Source organism: Dermatophagoides pteronyssinus, unplaced genomic scaffold (assembly GCF_027571235.1).
Source record: "Dermatophagoides pteronyssinus isolate colony J.1.1.1.1 unplaced genomic scaffold, Derpt_VIB-CSIC_2022.12 sq0012, whole genome shotgun sequence".
Classification (NCBI taxonomy): Eukaryota; Metazoa; Arthropoda; class Arachnida; order Sarcoptiformes; family Pyroglyphidae; genus Dermatophagoides; species Dermatophagoides pteronyssinus.
Genome location: NW_027461536.1, coordinates 652,446 through 670,338, shown reverse-complemented (window position 1 = coordinate 670,338; position 17,893 = coordinate 652,446). Strand labels below are relative to the sequence as shown.

At 26.8% G+C, this 17,893-nt stretch overlaps 1 protein-coding gene and 1 long non-coding RNA gene across 2 annotated transcripts; one reads left to right on the top strand and one right to left on the bottom strand.

Moving 5' to 3' along the window:
* Positions 1-77: 77 nt before the first annotated feature.
* LOC113796372 (glutamate receptor ionotropic, kainate 2-like) lies at positions 78-17,306 on the top strand. The gene is made up of 14 exons (XM_075821648.1): positions 78-578; positions 5,622-5,804; positions 8,970-9,227; positions 9,313-9,488; positions 9,559-9,612; positions 9,671-9,925; positions 10,010-10,162; positions 10,233-10,337; positions 14,674-14,977; positions 15,051-15,136; positions 15,235-15,532; positions 15,638-16,057; positions 16,219-16,487; positions 16,559-17,306. Exons 1-14 carry the CDS (start codon positions 335-337, stop codon positions 17,123-17,125), a joined length of 3,372 nt encoding a protein of 1,123 aa, XP_075677763.1. The 5' UTR covers positions 78-334; the 3' UTR covers positions 17,126-17,306.
* On the bottom strand, positions 15,225-17,380 carry LOC142645446 (uncharacterized). The gene is made up of 2 exons (XR_012846572.1): positions 17,257-17,380; positions 15,225-17,156 (listed from the first exon to the last, which is right to left on the bottom strand). It is a non-coding gene; the product is annotated as an uncharacterized LOC142645446 (long non-coding RNA).
* Positions 17,381-17,893: the final 513 nt, after the last annotated feature.

The following is a 17,893-nucleotide window of genomic DNA, read 5'->3' as shown; positions in this document are numbered from 1 at the left end:
AGTTTGATTTAGGTTTGTTTTTTTTTTTTTTTTTGATTCGGTGGTTTTTTTCAAAAAAGAAAATTGACATTTTAGCAATCGAAAACAAAATCAGTTTTCAAAAGAAAAAAAAAGACAATTTATTTTACAAAAGAAAAAATCGGTTTTATTTTTTTTAAACCGAGAAAGAAAGTCTTGTGAAATGGACAATTTTTTTCAAGTTCGGTTTTTGAAAATGTGAAATTTTCCGTTGCTGTAATTTAACAATCCCATCAATAATGGACCGAAAAAAAATGTTTTATCAAAAGCATCATAAAACTATGGATGATTATTATCATTATCGTTATTTTCATCAATGATTAATTGCATTCACCAATTTAAGTGGCCAATTTTTAATTTCCGTTTTAGTTATTTAAAAAAAAATAAAAAATCAATCAATCAAACATCCTTAACAATGTTTAAATGTTTTAAATTTCGTCATCGTCAATCGATTATATCATTATCATTATCATCAACATTATCGATTATCATCAATCATTTAATAAATATTATCATCATTTCTACAATGGTCAATTGTTTACCAAAAACAATTAAAATTGGTAAGTTTGTTTCTCATTCTCTCTCTGTCTCTGTCTCTTCAATCATTTTGAGTGCCCAAACAGGAAAAAATATTTCATCATAATGTCAATCAATTTTGTGTATAAAATTTGCAATTTTATTTTTTATTTATTGAATACAACCAAAAAAAAAACTAAACCGATTATATATATAACATTCTCTTGTCTTTGTCATTATTTTGTGTTGATAGAAGTTTTATAAATATTTTTTCGGGAACTTTGAGATTATGTAATAATATAGAGAAAGAGAGTTGATGTTTTTTTTCTTCAACGACAGAATAGAATATATAATATATTTGCATATGTCAAACACACACACACATATTGAAAATATCTTGGCTATGAATTTCACCTGTCATCATAATTTTGAGCTGATTATTATTATTTTTTTTCCATTCATTCATTCATTCAGTTTAAACAGTTTAAATTCTATTGTATTTTGAATTATGTAAAAAAAGAATGAATGCAAAAAATAAAATTCTTGATTCTATGCAAATTTCCTTGCAAAAAATTCTAAATTATAACAAATTCTGTATGTAGAAATGGGAAAAAAATTTTTGATTTTTGATAATGAAAATCACTTTTTTTCATATTCAGATTCTTCTTTTTTTTTCTCTCTCGTAAACATAATGTATTTCAAAGGGATCTTTCATCATCATCATCATCATCATTTTCTCATCATTATCATGAGACAATAAAATGCAATCCCAAAGAATTGCATTTTGGATTGTCTCTATGATAATAATGAGAAAATGATGATGATGATGATTTTTTTCTTCATTCATTTCTTCAATAACTAATACCATTTGACATTCATATACTTTTCGTGTTTGAATCAATTATATGAAAAAAAGAAAAAGAAAAGAATGTTATATAATCCTCCAGTCGATTCCATATGAATTAATGTCTTATACACACGCGCACTTGTTTTTTAAATGATTCCTTTTTGGGTAATTATAAATAATTTTTTGCTTTTGTGTGTGTAAAAAAAAATACCTAAAGAATTTCATTGATTTTCTCAGTAAAAATCCGTTTACAGTAGAGCAAAGAGTAATTACAAATTATCATCAAACACAGGTGACAAGCAAAACTAAACTTTTTTTTTCATTCACTTTCTTGTTTATCCACCACCAACGCATTCCACATTTTCATTCAATGTTTTGCCATTTTGTGTTGTTTTTGTTGCCGTTGTTTCTGTAAATTAATTATCATTATCCACACCAAAAACTTCAACAACAACAACAACAACAAGTATTTGAATTGTAATTTGATTAGCCACACATATTATTATCGTTATTTGAACGAAAAAAAAAGTTTTACAGAAAATTTCTGTGTTTTCTTTTTGTCCTTCCTTTCTTTATTTCCGTTTCTTTGGTTATCAATTTTATTTTTTATTTTTTTGTTTGTTTCCATAATAAACAGAAAAAACAAAAGCATCCTTTTTATTTAAAGAAAAAACTTTAAGAAAAAACAATGCAATGTCAAAATGATGATGATTAAAATGAATGAAGACAAATAAAGAATACGGGAGAATCATTTGGAATGAATTATTCTTGTTGACTAGGAATATCTTTTCTTTCTTTTTTTGTTTTGTTTTGTTTATCCGGATTTTTGAATCTCAATTCTACCGGAAAATAATTCTTTCAATGATGATGATCACGATGATTATGCGACACACAAAATGCAATCAAAAGAAAGAATTCCTTTTTTATTCATTCAAGAATTCCTTTGTTTTGTTTTTTGTTTTGGATGATTAATTGACTTTTGCGTATATATGACCTTTTTTTAATGACTGACTAAAGTTATCATATTTTTAACAACCACTACTAATCTTGTTATTGTTTTTAGTGTTTCATTTATTTTATTGACTTTTTCATCCATTCATTCATTCATTTCTTTTTTCCGGTGCAGCCTAAAAGAATATCATCATATTGCCTAGAAGCTATTGGATTTTTTTTTCTCTGTGTGTTGATTTCAACAACAACAACAGAAAAAAAACTTCATTAACTTTCATTTAATGATAATAATAATGATTTTTTTTGTTCCAGAATTAAGATTGATTTTTCGTAAATTATGACAGAATTTTTTTCGGCTTCAAAACATTAAAATTAAATTTATGAATTCTGTTTCGAAAAATAGAAGATTTTTTCCTTGTCCAGTTCTTTGAGATTGTGAGATTCTGTGTTGTAGAAGTTAGAGAATACAGAATAAAGAATAAAAAACCATCCATTTTCTCATCAAGGTAGTGGCCAAATGTACATATGAATGACTGATGAAGCAAATTGTGATCGAGGACAGATGGTAAAACTACAGAAAGAAAAATGAATTTATTTTGTGATGTCATCTCATGGATCTAAAATGTGCTATGCTAATGATAAAATCATCTTCACTGAACTGAATTTCAATCAATTTTTTTTTTTTTGTTTTCGGTTCTATATTCAATTAAATTCAAATTAATTTATCTTGATGTGTTTTTTTCATTAAAAGCCATTGTTTTTTCTTTTCGTTGATGATTTTTGCCATTCTTTAATAAATTCTTCTTGATTTTTCCCTTTATATTTTAGTAGTAAAAATCATTGAATCATTGAAAATCTAATAATGTTGATTTGATTAAATTTTTTTTCTCATTTTCTTCTTTTTTTTTGCAAAATCTGTTTTTGAAAGAAATCAAAATAGATGATGATAATGATGAAGAAAAAGTGAAAGAATCTGCAATTGTCATCTATGATGAGAATCAATTCTCTGGCCTGGAAACCAAGGAAATCATTATTGTTTTGTAATTAGAACTGATTTTTTGGAGACTAGCATTCATTTGACAGAGAATTTTGTATTCTTTCTTTTCAAACTTTTATTAATTCTGTCTATATGCAAATAGATTCGATTTTCTGATAATATTTATTCACAGAATGCTGGCAGCCTAAGGGGATTTTTTTGTTTGTTGTTTGGAATTTCTCAATCACCAAAATCAATAAATTTTAATGTGAAAAAAATTGAAATCAATAATAATGGGAAAAAAATGCGAAACAAAATCCCTTTCTTATCAATGCTGAACAACATAGAGATAGATACAGAAAAAAAAACATGGAATACATTCGCTTGGTCCACTTACCAATGGTCTGGAAATTTTACGATGACACTTATATTTGTTTGTTGGTCTATTTTTTTTATGTACTATATATTTTTTTTTTTTTTTTTTTGGTGTTGTTTCTTTATATATTTTCAAAATGTTTATATGCAGAAATGATGATGTGAGAATATAAGATAAATAAATATTCATAACATTAAATAATTCAACATTCATCATCATCATCATCATCATCATCACCAACAACATCATCCGATAAAACTTACCTAAAATAGACCAATCTCTATATATTATATGTTTTTTATATTCATTTTTTCTCAAATTTTCGAATGAAAAAATAAGAAAAGAAGTGAATGTTCTTTTCATTCAATTCTATTCATAATTTCTTTCTTTCTTTTTTCATTCGACCAAAATCAAACAACAACAACAACAACAACAACAAAATCATTGATTATAATGATGGTGGTGGTGGTGGTTATTGTGGATTAAATAAGAAAAATTTGATAACAGCAACAATAACGACAACAACAACAACCAAAGATGACTAAAGACATAAAACATTAACAACATACTAATAGCAATTATATTTAATGCATTCACACGATACATTTATTTATATAATTTTCTTTTTGCATTCCAAGCAGAATCGACGATCCATAGACACTAAGGAATCGCCATCCACACACACTAACACACACGTTTTATAATGATAATAATAATAATAATTCTTAATACATTTTATATAATCGGTATTAATAAAGAAAAAAATAATAAAGTAAATAAATAGATAACATTTTTATATTTTCTTCTATATATTTTTTGTTTCATTATTGTTCTATTGTGTGTTGAATGGAACAAAAAATGATTCTTTTTTTCTTTTTTTTTGTTATTCCGAACTCATCATAAAATCATTGTTGAAATGAAAATAAAAAAAATGGAAAAAAATGGAAAAAAACAAAATTCCTGACCTAAATTCAATGTTCAAGGGAATGAAAATGAATGAAAATGATTATATTTTTCATTTTTTTTGTTTTCTTATGATGATAAAGAAGAAGATCTAAGAATTGATCCGAATTAAATTCTTTCAGTTTTGTAATGGTGGTGGTGGTGTAAAAAAGAAAATAAAATTGGTTTTTGTTTCTGTTTCAAATTTCCAAAAAAAAAAAAAAATATTTTGCCATGTAAGCTTCTCTCTTTCTCAAAGATTTTTCGAAATCGAAAAGGCCTTTTGGATTGAAAAGAAAAAAGAAAAATTGATCATCATGATTTCAAAGGAAAAAGAAAAATACCATCATCAATTTACTAAAGTTGTGAAATCTATAGAATTCTGGAAGAATATCCCAAAAAGAAAATTGGTATTTGGTGGATATAAAAAAAATTGTTTTGAATTCTTAATTTCGATAAAAAAAACATTGTTTAAACATTCGAAACATTGATAATGATTATTCATGATCATTATCATTATGATTCTAGGCTCAGATAAACATTATCACTTTATTTCTTTTTTTTTAATAAGAACTTTATCGAATAAACAGAATAATGATACTTGAATCAATTTGTTTTTGTTTGCTTGCTTTATGCATAACATCATTTGTCAAAAATAATAAAGAATGATTCTGGGTTATGGCGATGATAATCAAATTGTGATTTATTCTTTCTTCGCACAAAATGATGATGATCGTCATTATGAACATCGTTGTTGTTGTTGTTGTTGTTGCTATGCAATGTCAATTTATTTTTCGATCTTAGTGAACAACAACAACAACAACAGTTAATGTTTGCTCAAAGAATGTTCAATGGTGATTTATAATGATGATGATGATGATGATTGTAGATTTGTCGATAAAGTTATCATCATTTTATTTCGATCAATAATTGATATTTACAATCTTATTCTGAAATTATAAAACATTTTTTGTTTTGTTTTCTCATTATTTTAGGCGGAATATTTTCACCGGATCAATTTGAACAGGCAACTGTATTTCGTTATGCAATCGATAAACTAAATAATGATAATAATTTGGTCAATAGCAATAACAATGTAAGAATATTACCGAAAACAAAATTACAAGCACAAATTGTACAAATTGATTTGGACGATAGTTTTCATGGACATAAACAAGGTATGTTTTTTTTTTTATCTTTTGTGCATAATACTTATGAAACTTTATCATCATCTTTTTCTATTTATTTATTCATGTGTTATCCAATGTATGACACATTTTTTATTTCCACGACGATATCTGATTGATTGGCTTTTTTTCTCTCCTAAAACATGTATGAAAAAAATGAGCAAAGTTTTTTAGAAAAATATGCAATGCTTCAAGCATATTTACGGGAATGTCAAAAAGACACGCACACACACACACAGAATATTCTTATTGTCATAATTTTCAATTTTTTTTCCTTGCATTCAACTGTTTACTACTTTCCAAAATATTGATTGAAAGCATCCGATTTGTTGTTGTCGTTGTTGGTTTAAAAAAAACTTTTATCGAGTTCCTGTTTCTTTTTTAGTAACGAAATTGGATTTTTTTTTACTTACTTTCAAATTTCTTTAGTTTCATCAATATTTTCAGCAGAAAAATACAGAGAAATACAGTTGTTTCAGAAACATTTTTCTTCCCTCTCCGTTGAAAATCATTGAATTGACATTGATAATATACAATGACTTTTGATGGGTTTTTTTTTCACCGAAACACAGAGAATGTGAACAATTCAATCAAGTGAATTATTGATGAATGTTTTTTTTTTGTTAACCGGTTTGATTCTTGATAGAATATTTTTCCGTTGATCAATCGTTTTCTTTTTTTTGGATTTTTCTGAGAGAAACTTGAAAGCAAATCGATCCAGATTGGATTTTTTTTCAAAATTCATAAAGTTTTTTTTGTTGCTGCTGCTGTCACTTTTTCCCCCGAATGAATTATGCTTCGTTAATACTCCAAAAAAAAACTCTTATCTAATAAAAAGTTTATTAGGAATTTTTTTTTCTCCAAAAAAGCCAATTTGAAAAAAAAATTTCAATTTTCATCATTATCGGCGTGTAAAGAAAATGTAACTGATAAAAATGAATGCTTAAAGATTCTTTAACAAAAATTTTTTTTCCGCATCCTTAAATCCTTTATTCCCGTTATAAAAAATTGTGAAAAAATTCTAATTATTTCCGCATCCCTGTTATCAATTTTCACAACTTGTAAAATTTGATTTTAACATTCATCCATCAATCGATGGATCGATCGATCAATCAATCGATTTATTTATCTTTTTGTTCTGGTTGTCAAATATAAATGTTTTTTCTGTTGTTGAAATAGAAAATGAACTAAACAACGACAACAACAAAATTAATCAAATAATCATTGTTTGATGATGATAGCAATTTTGAGAATGAAACATTTATTTAAATGTTTGTTGTTGTTGTCAACAACAACTACAACGTCCAAAGTGTTGAATTGTCCAATGATGATGATGATGATTATTAATAATGAAAAATTGTTATTTTCATTCAATCAACTGCCAATTCATATATTCAATTCACTGGACGATTTTCGATTCTATGGAAAATGTTTTTTTTTCTCTCTCCATATAAATATTGCCCGAATTGATTCAAAAGAAATTCTTTTTTTTTGTCCAATTTTCTTTCAAGAAAAGATTGAAATCAAATTTATTTGACTTGATCGGATTTTTTTTTCTTCTTCTTCTTCTTCTGGCCTGACAAAAACGAAAAGAAAAAAGTTTTTTTTTCCACACTTTTCCAAGTCCTTATAATAATGATGATGACAAGTGTGTGATGAAAATGGCGATTGGCTACATACAGAAAAAAAATGGACAAAAATAAATAAAAAGTTTTTTTTTTCTTTCTTTCAAAAGCAAGAATTGCGAGAAAAAATTCTAATAAAAATTTCCAAAGATATTATTATTCTGTGATTTTTTGTGTGTTCAATGATTATTGAAAAGTTTTTTTCACACATACATTGATTGTAGACAGAATTCAAAATCTTTTGAATTAAAGTAACAAAAATCCTAAATAATACATAATAGTCTGCTGTTTTGATGTTATTTTTCCCAAAATTATTCTAATTATTCCAATAAACGATGCGAATCTAAATGCAAAATCATCAATTTTTTCTCTTGCGAATTCACTGGTAAAGACAATGGTAAAAATATAATTATCTTGTTTTGTTTTCATTTTTTTGTTTTGTTTCTACTACTGTATTTGGTTGCTTTTTGGATTTGTTCTTCAATTGTTTGGATTTTCCATTCAATTCAGTTTCAGCTCGAGGGTAATTTGTCATTTTTTTTCTATGTAAACATTTCATTCGCACACACACCACAGAATACACTATACACATTTTCGTCCTTTTTACAAAGAATCGCATCATTCGTTTTTTTTTTTTTTTTCCAAAAAAACTAATGGTAACCATAAGTAGTAGACCATAGAAGCGAAAACAACAACAACAAAATCCCAAAAAATTTAAAAAAAAAACAACAAACGATTCAAAACAATCATCATCTCATTAATCGTTTTGAAGTATTACAGTTTGAAACAAAGTGAACGAAATGAAATTGCCAAATTGGCCTGAACAACAAAAAAAGTTTTACATTTTTTTTTGTTTTCTCGTAAACTTTCTCGCGAAAAAATTATTATTGTCAGTTACATCCATTCACTGAAAAAAAATGAAATGATAAATTTTTTTCTCCAAAGAAAAAAATGAATCGATCAAATTGAATGATTTTTGGAGATTTTTTTCAATAGGAAAAGCATTCCGTTTATCAGTCAAATACAATATTTTTTGAAATTGAAATTGAAATGATGATGAGAGGTGTGAAATGTTATGTTTTGTTCCTTCTTTTGTTCCAAAAAAAAATTCTGGATTCCGGAATCGTTGTTTCTAACATCAAAAAAACATTGTTCATTTCTTTTAAGTAATGAATTTTTTGTTCTTTTCTTATTGCAAAAACACAATTGCCGATAAGAATTTCAAACGGAATTTCCTTTTTTTTCAAACACAGCAGAGACAAAAATACAGAGAATTCTCATTATTCAAAACTGATTTCTTCATTTACACAATTCTGGTTTTGTCGTTTTGTTTTTGTTTTCAAACATTGGTTTGGTTTGGAAAAGGCAATTTATTTTTTTTGTGAAAATTGAAATTTTATAAAACAAAAAAAAACATTGAATTTAAATTTTTCCTGCTAGACAACGAAAAACATTAAAATTTTTCATTTTATTTTTGACATTTTTCTTTCTTGTTTGGTGTTTGATAATCACATGGCACGACAATACTCAGTATGTTCATTATTGGAAAATGGTTCGATTGCATTGTTTGGACCATTGAATGGAAAGCTATATCATCATGTACAATCAATATTGGATTCATTAGAAATACCACATCTGGAATGTCATTGGAATACAATGAAACAAACAAATAATAATCAATTATCGGTGAATATTTATCCAAAACATGATTATTTAAGTTTGGCATTTATTGATATTGTTAAATCATGGAAATGGAAATCATTTGTTATTGTTTATGAAGCTAATGAAGGTAATTCAGTAAAAATTTAATTAGTTAGTTTTTACCTGGATAAATTTTTAACCAAAATTGAAATTTTTAACCAAAAATAAATTAGGTCTAATGCGTGTACAAGAATTTCTAAAAGAAGCAGAAAAAAATGAATGGAATATACGATTATATCAGGTACAGAATCGTATGTATCGTGATATATTCTGGGAAATTAAACAAAATAAAATCAATAATTTATTATTGGATTTGGATCGTGATAATATATTTTTGGCGCTCAAACATGTAAGTTGTAATTTTTTTGTTTAATGTTGTATTTTATCATCAATAACAAAAATTCATCAATATTAACCAGGCACAACAAGTTGGAATGATGACCGAAAATCAAAATTATCTTATTACAACATTGGTATGTTGGTGTTTTCATATTCGGTTATTGTTTCAAAATTTTTTGTATCATTCAATAGGATCTTCATACAATTAATATGGAAAATTTTCAATATGCTAAAACAAAAATTACTTCACTTAGTTTAATTGATTTTTCATCAAATGAGCTTCATGATGTGATTAGCCATTTACGACGTCGTTTACGTACAATGACATTATCATCATCATCATCATCATCATTAACAACTGTATCAACGATATCATCATCATCATCATCATCATCATCTGTATCAACATTTCCCGATCCACCCATAAGACTTGCCAATACAATTCTGGTAAACATTCAACATTGATTATATTTTCATTGATAAAATAATAAAATTCAAAATTTCATTCTAATTCATTTAAATTAAAAATAGACAGAATCAGCATTAATATATGATTCAATAAGATTATTTGCAACAGCATTAAAAGATTTAGATCAAAGTCAATCAATTTCTATGCCAACAACATCATGTACAAATATGAATCCATGGTTATATGGTACATCATTAATGAATTATATGCGACCGGTTTGTTATATTAAAGAAAACTTTTTGTTTGAAAAAACTATCATTCAAAATCATTTCAAAATTTCACCAGATTTCATTTCAAGGAATAACCGGACTAGTTGGTTTCGATCAACAAGGAAAACGTAGCCATTTTCGCTTGGATTTAATGACTGTAACACGACAAGGTTTTCAAACTGTAAGTCATTTTTTTCGCAATTGAAAATTATTAGAGGAAAAAAGTTGACAGCCACCACCATCATCATCATCATCATTATTATTGAACAATTTATGATAATAATAATAATTTTAGGTTTCAAATTGGATGTCAAAAAATTGCAAAAAAAAATTATTGAAAAATCAAACTTTTCAATTTTCAAACTTTTTTTTCAATTTTTTTAAAAAAGAAAAATCACGACATACACACACATACGGATCTCGTTCTGGAAATAATTTCCGTTTTCAATTTCATTAACGAAACGGAAAAAATCATTTTTCTGCTTCATAAAATGTGTATTTGAATCTTTACATTCGAGATGATGATGATGATGATTACAGAAATATTTTTCTCTCTTCAGTGTGTCTGTCTGTATCGAATTAGAAATGATCCTCATCATCAAAATCATTGTTCATTGATGTTTGATGATCGTTATAATGTCTGTCGGTCATGTGTGCGTGAAATAGAAAATTGCCGGCAAAAGTATCCGGATTTCTGTTTTTTTGGTTGTTGTTGTTGAAGTCATCATTTAGGAAATAAAACAACAACAACAACAAAAATGACATGAAGATTTTTTTTTGTTTTGAATCTTTTTCTTTTTTTCATGTTTAATTGAGATCAAAAAAAGAAATGATCAATCATAGTCGTTGAATTGAATCCGAAGAATCAGTGTAAGGAGAAGAATTTGAAATTTTTCTTTTCGCTAAACGACGATGATGATCTATCTGTCTAATATCACATCATTTTTTTTTGAATTTCTCATCCACAAACATATCCGGTCAATGAGATTGATTTTTTTTCTGTTGTTGGTTATTCTGGTCAGCTACATTCAAATATATATTTCTTTCCCATTTCCCTTAGATTCTTCCGGTCTGTCGCTTTTTTTCTTGTTGTTGTTGTTGTCGCTGTTTCTACATGGCTTAATTCTTAGTTATAGGGGAGAGAGAGAGATTCGAAGAAAAAGAATTGGATAGAAATTCAAATGTAATTCGGATTCTGATTCCAGTATTCTTCAGTCTCTCATTCAACAACTACTCTATCATCACTTTGAATCTTTGTTGTTGTCGTTGTCGTTGTTGCTAGGCTTAAAGCAACAAAAAAACTCAACAACAACAACAACAAAATAACAAGAAAACATTTGGCTTTTTTTTCATTGGACATCAAAAAAAACCCTCACAAACAAAATATATATCGGCCAAACATCATCACTGATAAAGAAACAAACAAAAATATTAATGACAAACATATAAAGAAGAAGAAGAAAAAAAATTCCACCGAGAATTCTATCAAAAAAAGAAGAAGGAAAATCTTGAATCCGAGTTTGGTTCGGATATAATTTTATTTTTTATTTTTTGTTAGGTTTTCGGTCTCGTTTTGCTCTCATTTCAATATGATTTATGTTTAGTTGATTATTGGTTTTGGAACATCAACTTTGAAAATCAACTTTTAATACATTTTTTGTATACAATCAAGTTTTCTAGTTAGTTAGTCAGTCGAATAAGTTTGTTAGTTGTTTGTTTGTTTATTGAAATAAATTTCAGAAGAATAATACATTCACATCAGAATAAACGTTTGACTACCATAAAAGAAAAAATCGATTCAAATTTCATCAATATGTTTTTTTTGAAAATGGTTTTTTTTTCAAAATTGTTGAATGAATCTCATTATCGTTTATTCGGATTAAACCAAATGTTTGCTGTTCGTAATTTAACATTGAGAAAAAAATCGATCAAATCTTGATCCAAATTTTTGTCATTTGAAAAGCTAAACTTTTAGCTAAAATCGCCAAATACATTATATTCGTCGTTTGTTTTCTTCGTTGCATTTTTCATCAACAAAAAAAATGAAAGAATTGTCGAAAAGAAAGATGATGAAAGATGTATTGTTAAGCCCAAACAAACAAACAAAAATTATATTCACATTATATTTCTATACAGGCTTAAACACAGAATCAGCTTCCATTCATTTTTCATTCATTCATTCATTCATTCTTGTTGTTTATATTTGAAAAATCAAATCAAATCGATACTAAGATTGATTCCTATTCTTGATCCAACAACAATGTTTATTATTATTATGTAAGTTTTTCTTTTCTCTCTTCATATCATTTGCTCATTTCCGATTCAAATCATTCATTCATTCATTCATTTAGTTAGTTATTTATATATACAATTTGAAATTATTTGTGGTTCGATGATTCTGATTTTTGTTTCTGATTTCAATCACAATATATAATCGATTTTTTTTTCGTTGAGAATCTTTTGCATCCATTATCCAATTATAAATCAAATGATAATAATATGTGTTCAATGGAGAAAAAAACGATTGGGAAACGCTGTTTTGTTTTTTTGTTTTAGTTTTCTCACCAGTTAAATCTTCATTAACCATAATAATGATGATAATAATAATGGTTATAAATAAAAAATTGTTTCACCAAGATTTTTTTCAATGATAATGTTAAAATTAATTGCCCCAAATTTATTACAAAAGGTTTTGTATTTCATTTTGCTTATTGCTTATTATTATTTTTATAGATTTTCGTCTTCAGAATCGATTCTAATTAATTAGCTAATTAATTACTCAATTTGACAGTATTTATCAATTATTATTTTTCTCTCCCGATTTATAAATGAAGTATAGTAATGGCCAAACACATTAAAACACTGTTAATGAAGAAGAAGAAAAAAAATTATTAATTTTTTTCCAACCAGATCAATAAATATTAAGTGCAATCAATATTTGCAGAATAAAATATACATACAGAAAATTCAAATCACTCTTTTCTTCGTCGAGAAGAATTTATTGCCTAGATTGCATTATCCATTAGGGAGCATCATATGTTTATATGGAAGTATATATGTATGATTTCCAGAGATTCGTTTATTTGTTGTTTTCATAATGATAATGGTGTTTGGAAAATCTAAAAAAAAAAGCAAAAATTTAAAACATAAATTTTGAACAAGGCAAAATAATTCTTTTTTTTTCTATGAATAATGAAAATGAAACAGAATTCTAATGAATGTGCATTTTATTTATGTACATCAAAATCACCAAACACAGCAGCAGCAGCAGTTGGGCTATAGAATCAGCAAAAAGAATTCCATTCATTCACACAAATAAAGTTCACATTGAAAATGAAAGATCGGTTTGTTCAGAGAATCAAAACAAACCGATCTTTCATTTCAATTTGTTTGAATGTAATTAGATTTTTTTTCTCACACTGAAAATCAAATTTTGAAATGAATATCAAACCAAATGAAGAAAAAAAATCAATCAATTCTTTTTGAAAAAAAAATTCTATTTATTTTCTGATTATAAAATGAGAATTTTATCTTCGGAATGAGGAAATGAAATCCAAGAAAAAAAGAACACAGAAACAGAAAAACAAAACGTTATTCCATCAGAATCAGAATCAGAATCAGAAACACACAAAAACACTGATTATTCAAATGAAAAATATGAAAACAAAAAACGAAATTAATACATTTTTCGTTTTTGTCTTGTTTTAGATAAGAATTTGCATCTTTGAATATCTTTTTTTTTTTGCTCCAAGTATTTTGATATGATCAAAATTATTCTTTTCATCCAGAATATCCAGTAGCTAAATTCTGTATTCTGTAATTCCTTTTCTCTCTCTCTCTCTCTCTCCCACAAAGATTTAAGGACACAGATGTTACTGTTGTTGATGTTGTTGTTGTTATCGGTTATTTCATTTCATTTCAATTGTTTCATATTCATTTCGATGGGATTTCTTTTTTCTTTTTGGTTGGACTGTGATTTATTTCAAATTCAATTTGTTACAATATATATTACGTGTGTGTGTTCAAACTGTGTATGTTGGACGATTGATTCTATCGATTGATGATGAAATAAATTTGTTGTTGTTGTTATTGTAGAGTTACAATAATTTATTGATAATGATTTCTTTGTTTGAATAAGAAATCTTTGTTGTTGTTGTTGTTATTGTTGTTTTTCTTTCTGTTAGTCATGATTCTGATTCTTAATTCTGGTCATTATCATTATAATCAACACACACAGAAATTAATGTTATAATTCAATGTGTTTTTTCTGTTTTTGTATTTTCTGGTTTTTAATGAAAACCCGGAAAACAATTTTTTTTAATGAAAACCAAACGGATATGCGGGTATATTCAATTCTTGTTTGTTTGTAGATTCTTTGTTGTTGTTGCTGTTGTAGATGCTAATTAATGAAAATTGTTAGCTTGTCGATTGTTCACCTAATCAAAACTAATGATGCTGGTTGGTTGGTTGCTCGGTTATTATAATTATTTTTTTGATTATTTTTTTCTATTATAAAGGTTGGTTCATGGGATCCAAATGAATTGGCATATAAACGTTTAAAAATAAAACCCGAATGGCAATCAACATTTCAAATTGGAACATTAGAAAATAAAACATTACGTGTAACAACAATATTAAATGATCCATATTGTATGTATACAGAATCATCGGAAACAAAAATTGGTAATGAACGTTTTGAAGGTTATATTATTGATCTTGTTGAAGAATTATCCAAAATACTTGGTTTTAAATATATATTTAAACTTGTTGATGATGGTGTTTATGGTACAAATGAAAATGGTGAATGGAATGGTCTTATTGGTAAGCATTAATAATAGTAATCTTTTTTCGTTATTTGATTGATTTTTTGTTTCTTTTCTTCCACGTCATGAAGGTGAAGTAATTAAGAAAAAAGCTGATATTGCTGTTGTTGATTTAACAATTACATCGAAACGTGCCGAAGCTGTTGATTTTACATTGGTTTGTTTTCACATTATTAAAAAAAGGAAAATCATAATGATGATGATCGATTTTGTTTCCTTTTCTTGGTTATTTATTTTCTTTTGGAAAAATTTTAGCCTTTTATGAATACAGGAATCAGTATATTGTTTAAAAAACCAACCACCAAAGTGACCACATTATTTTCATTTTTATCACCATTATCAAGTACTGTTTGGTGTTATGTATTAGCTGCTTATGTTGGTGTATCGACTGTATTATTTTTTGTTGGTCGTATGTCACCATATGAATGGGAAAATCCAAATCCATGTCGTCAAAATGATGGTGTACTTGAAAATAATTTTTCACAGCTCAATAGTTTTTTCTTTACAATTGGTTCATTAATGCAACAAGGATCGGATCTAGCTCCTAAAGTATGTTTTTTTTCATTTTGGAATAATAAACAAAATCTTTGATGATGAATGGTTATTTATTTTCTTTGTCCTTTTTTCTATGTTTGTTTATCTGATCAACAAAAAAGAGCCATGTCTACCCGTACAATTGCTGGTCTTTGGTATTTTTTTACATTAATCATGATATCATCATATACAGCTAATTTAGCTGCATTTTTAACTGTTGAAAAAGTTATTTATCCAATCAAAGATGCTGAAGATTTATCTAAACAAACAACAATTGAATATGGTTGTTTAAATAGTGGTTCAACAAAAGCATTTTTTCGTGAATCAAATCTATCAACATTTAAACGAATGTTTGAATTTATGAAATCACGTCCACATGTTTTTATGGCTAAAAATGAAGATGGACGTAAACGTGTTGAAAGAGGAAATTATGCCTATCTAATGGAATCAGCTAGTATTGAATATATAATTGAAAGAAATTGTAATCTAACACAGATTGGTGGACTACTTGATACAAAAGGTTATGGTATTGCAACAAGAAAACGTGAGTTACATATTTAACATTATTTTTTTTGTAACAAAAAATCCAATATCATCGCTATTCGACCCTACCAATTCATTGTTTTTAAAAAGTGACACACTTGTCAAATCATCATTCTAATCTGATTATTATTGTTCTATTTTTTTCATTTCATCTTAATTTAGGATCAAAATATCGTAATCTATTATCAGAAGCTATTCTAAAATTACAAGAATCAGGACGTTTATTAGAATTAAAAGAAAAATGGTGGAAACAGAAAAAAGGTGGTGGACAATGTATTGATGATGCAAAAAAATCATCATCATCAGTAACGGCATTAAAAATGGATAATGTTGGCGGTGTATTTGTTGTATTGATTGGTGGTTTAGCATTAGCATTTTGTGTTGCACTTTGTGAATTTTGGTTTCATACAAAAACACCACATAAAGCATGTGTAAGTTATTTTCAATTATAATTTTCTATTGAAAAAAAAATCTTAATGATTTCTCTCATCATCTAATCTAGGATGTTGTTTGTGAAGAATTATCAAAAGATTTAAAATTTGCAATGATGTGTCAAAGTAAAACAAAGCCTTATCGTTATCCATCACCAAGATCACGATCAATATCATCAACTGAATCATTTAATACAGTATTATCACCAAATATTATTAATGGTAATATTAGTTTTCAAACCAATAATATTATTGATGATGGTAATAATTTGAAAATTCATAATCAAATGATTGGATGTTCATCATTAAATTCTAATGATGATGATGATGATGATAATGGTGGTGGTGGTGGTATTATAACAAATTCATTAGGGCAAATGCATCATTCAATTTCACAGTATTCAAATTGTCAGATTCTTTCAACAACAACAACAACACCAGCAGTAATAACAGCAGCAACAGCGGCAACAATCAGTCAACCATCATTACAAAATCAACGACAACAACAATCATCATCATCATCAAATGAATTACAGACACCGACAACATCGATACAATATTTACCACCACCACCACCATCATCATTATCTACAACAAATGGAGCGACAATAACATTGACCAGAACAAATCGAGCTTGAAATGGAACAACAACAAAGACGACGATTAATTCTGTAAGGGAAAGAAAAACAAAAAACAAAGCAAAAAGAATTATTATAAGAAATCGATACATTTTCTTATTGAAATATACATTGTTGTAACCATAATTTACCATTGCCAAATAATTGTTGTCAAATAATAAAAAATTTTCAAACACTTTTTTATGTTTTGATGATAATATTCATTCATCTGTGTGTGTGTGTGTGGGGCGGTTGGATGTTTTCGATGTTTTCGAATGTTTATTTTGTTCCAAATGAAAAACAAAAATCTTTCGGAAATAATAGAATATGTCGAGAACTGAAGCGCCATCTAATGTTTGTGTTTCAAAACTTTCAATAATTTTTTTTTCAAAAAATTGAATTCCGGACAAAGAATTTTACTTGGAGAAAAAATTGGATTCCATTTCATGGAATATCGACAAACACTGATCATTGACCATCAAAATAATGATATATCTTTAGTGAATATAACAGAACAGTACAGGAAAAAATAAGTAACAGACATTCAGATATCATTAGTAAAACTAAAAACGTTTGGATTTTTTTGATTGCAACAAATTCAAACGAAACAAAATAAGAAAAAATTCCAATTATTTATGAGAGCAGAATTTCGTTCAAAAAAGAGAATTGAAAAATCAAAAGAATCAAAAACTAATCAATGTGAAGAAAAATTTTTCAGCCAAAAAAAACATTCAGCATTACTCTTGGGTATTTCGCGAGATGTGATTCATCATTATTTTGATTCGGTAA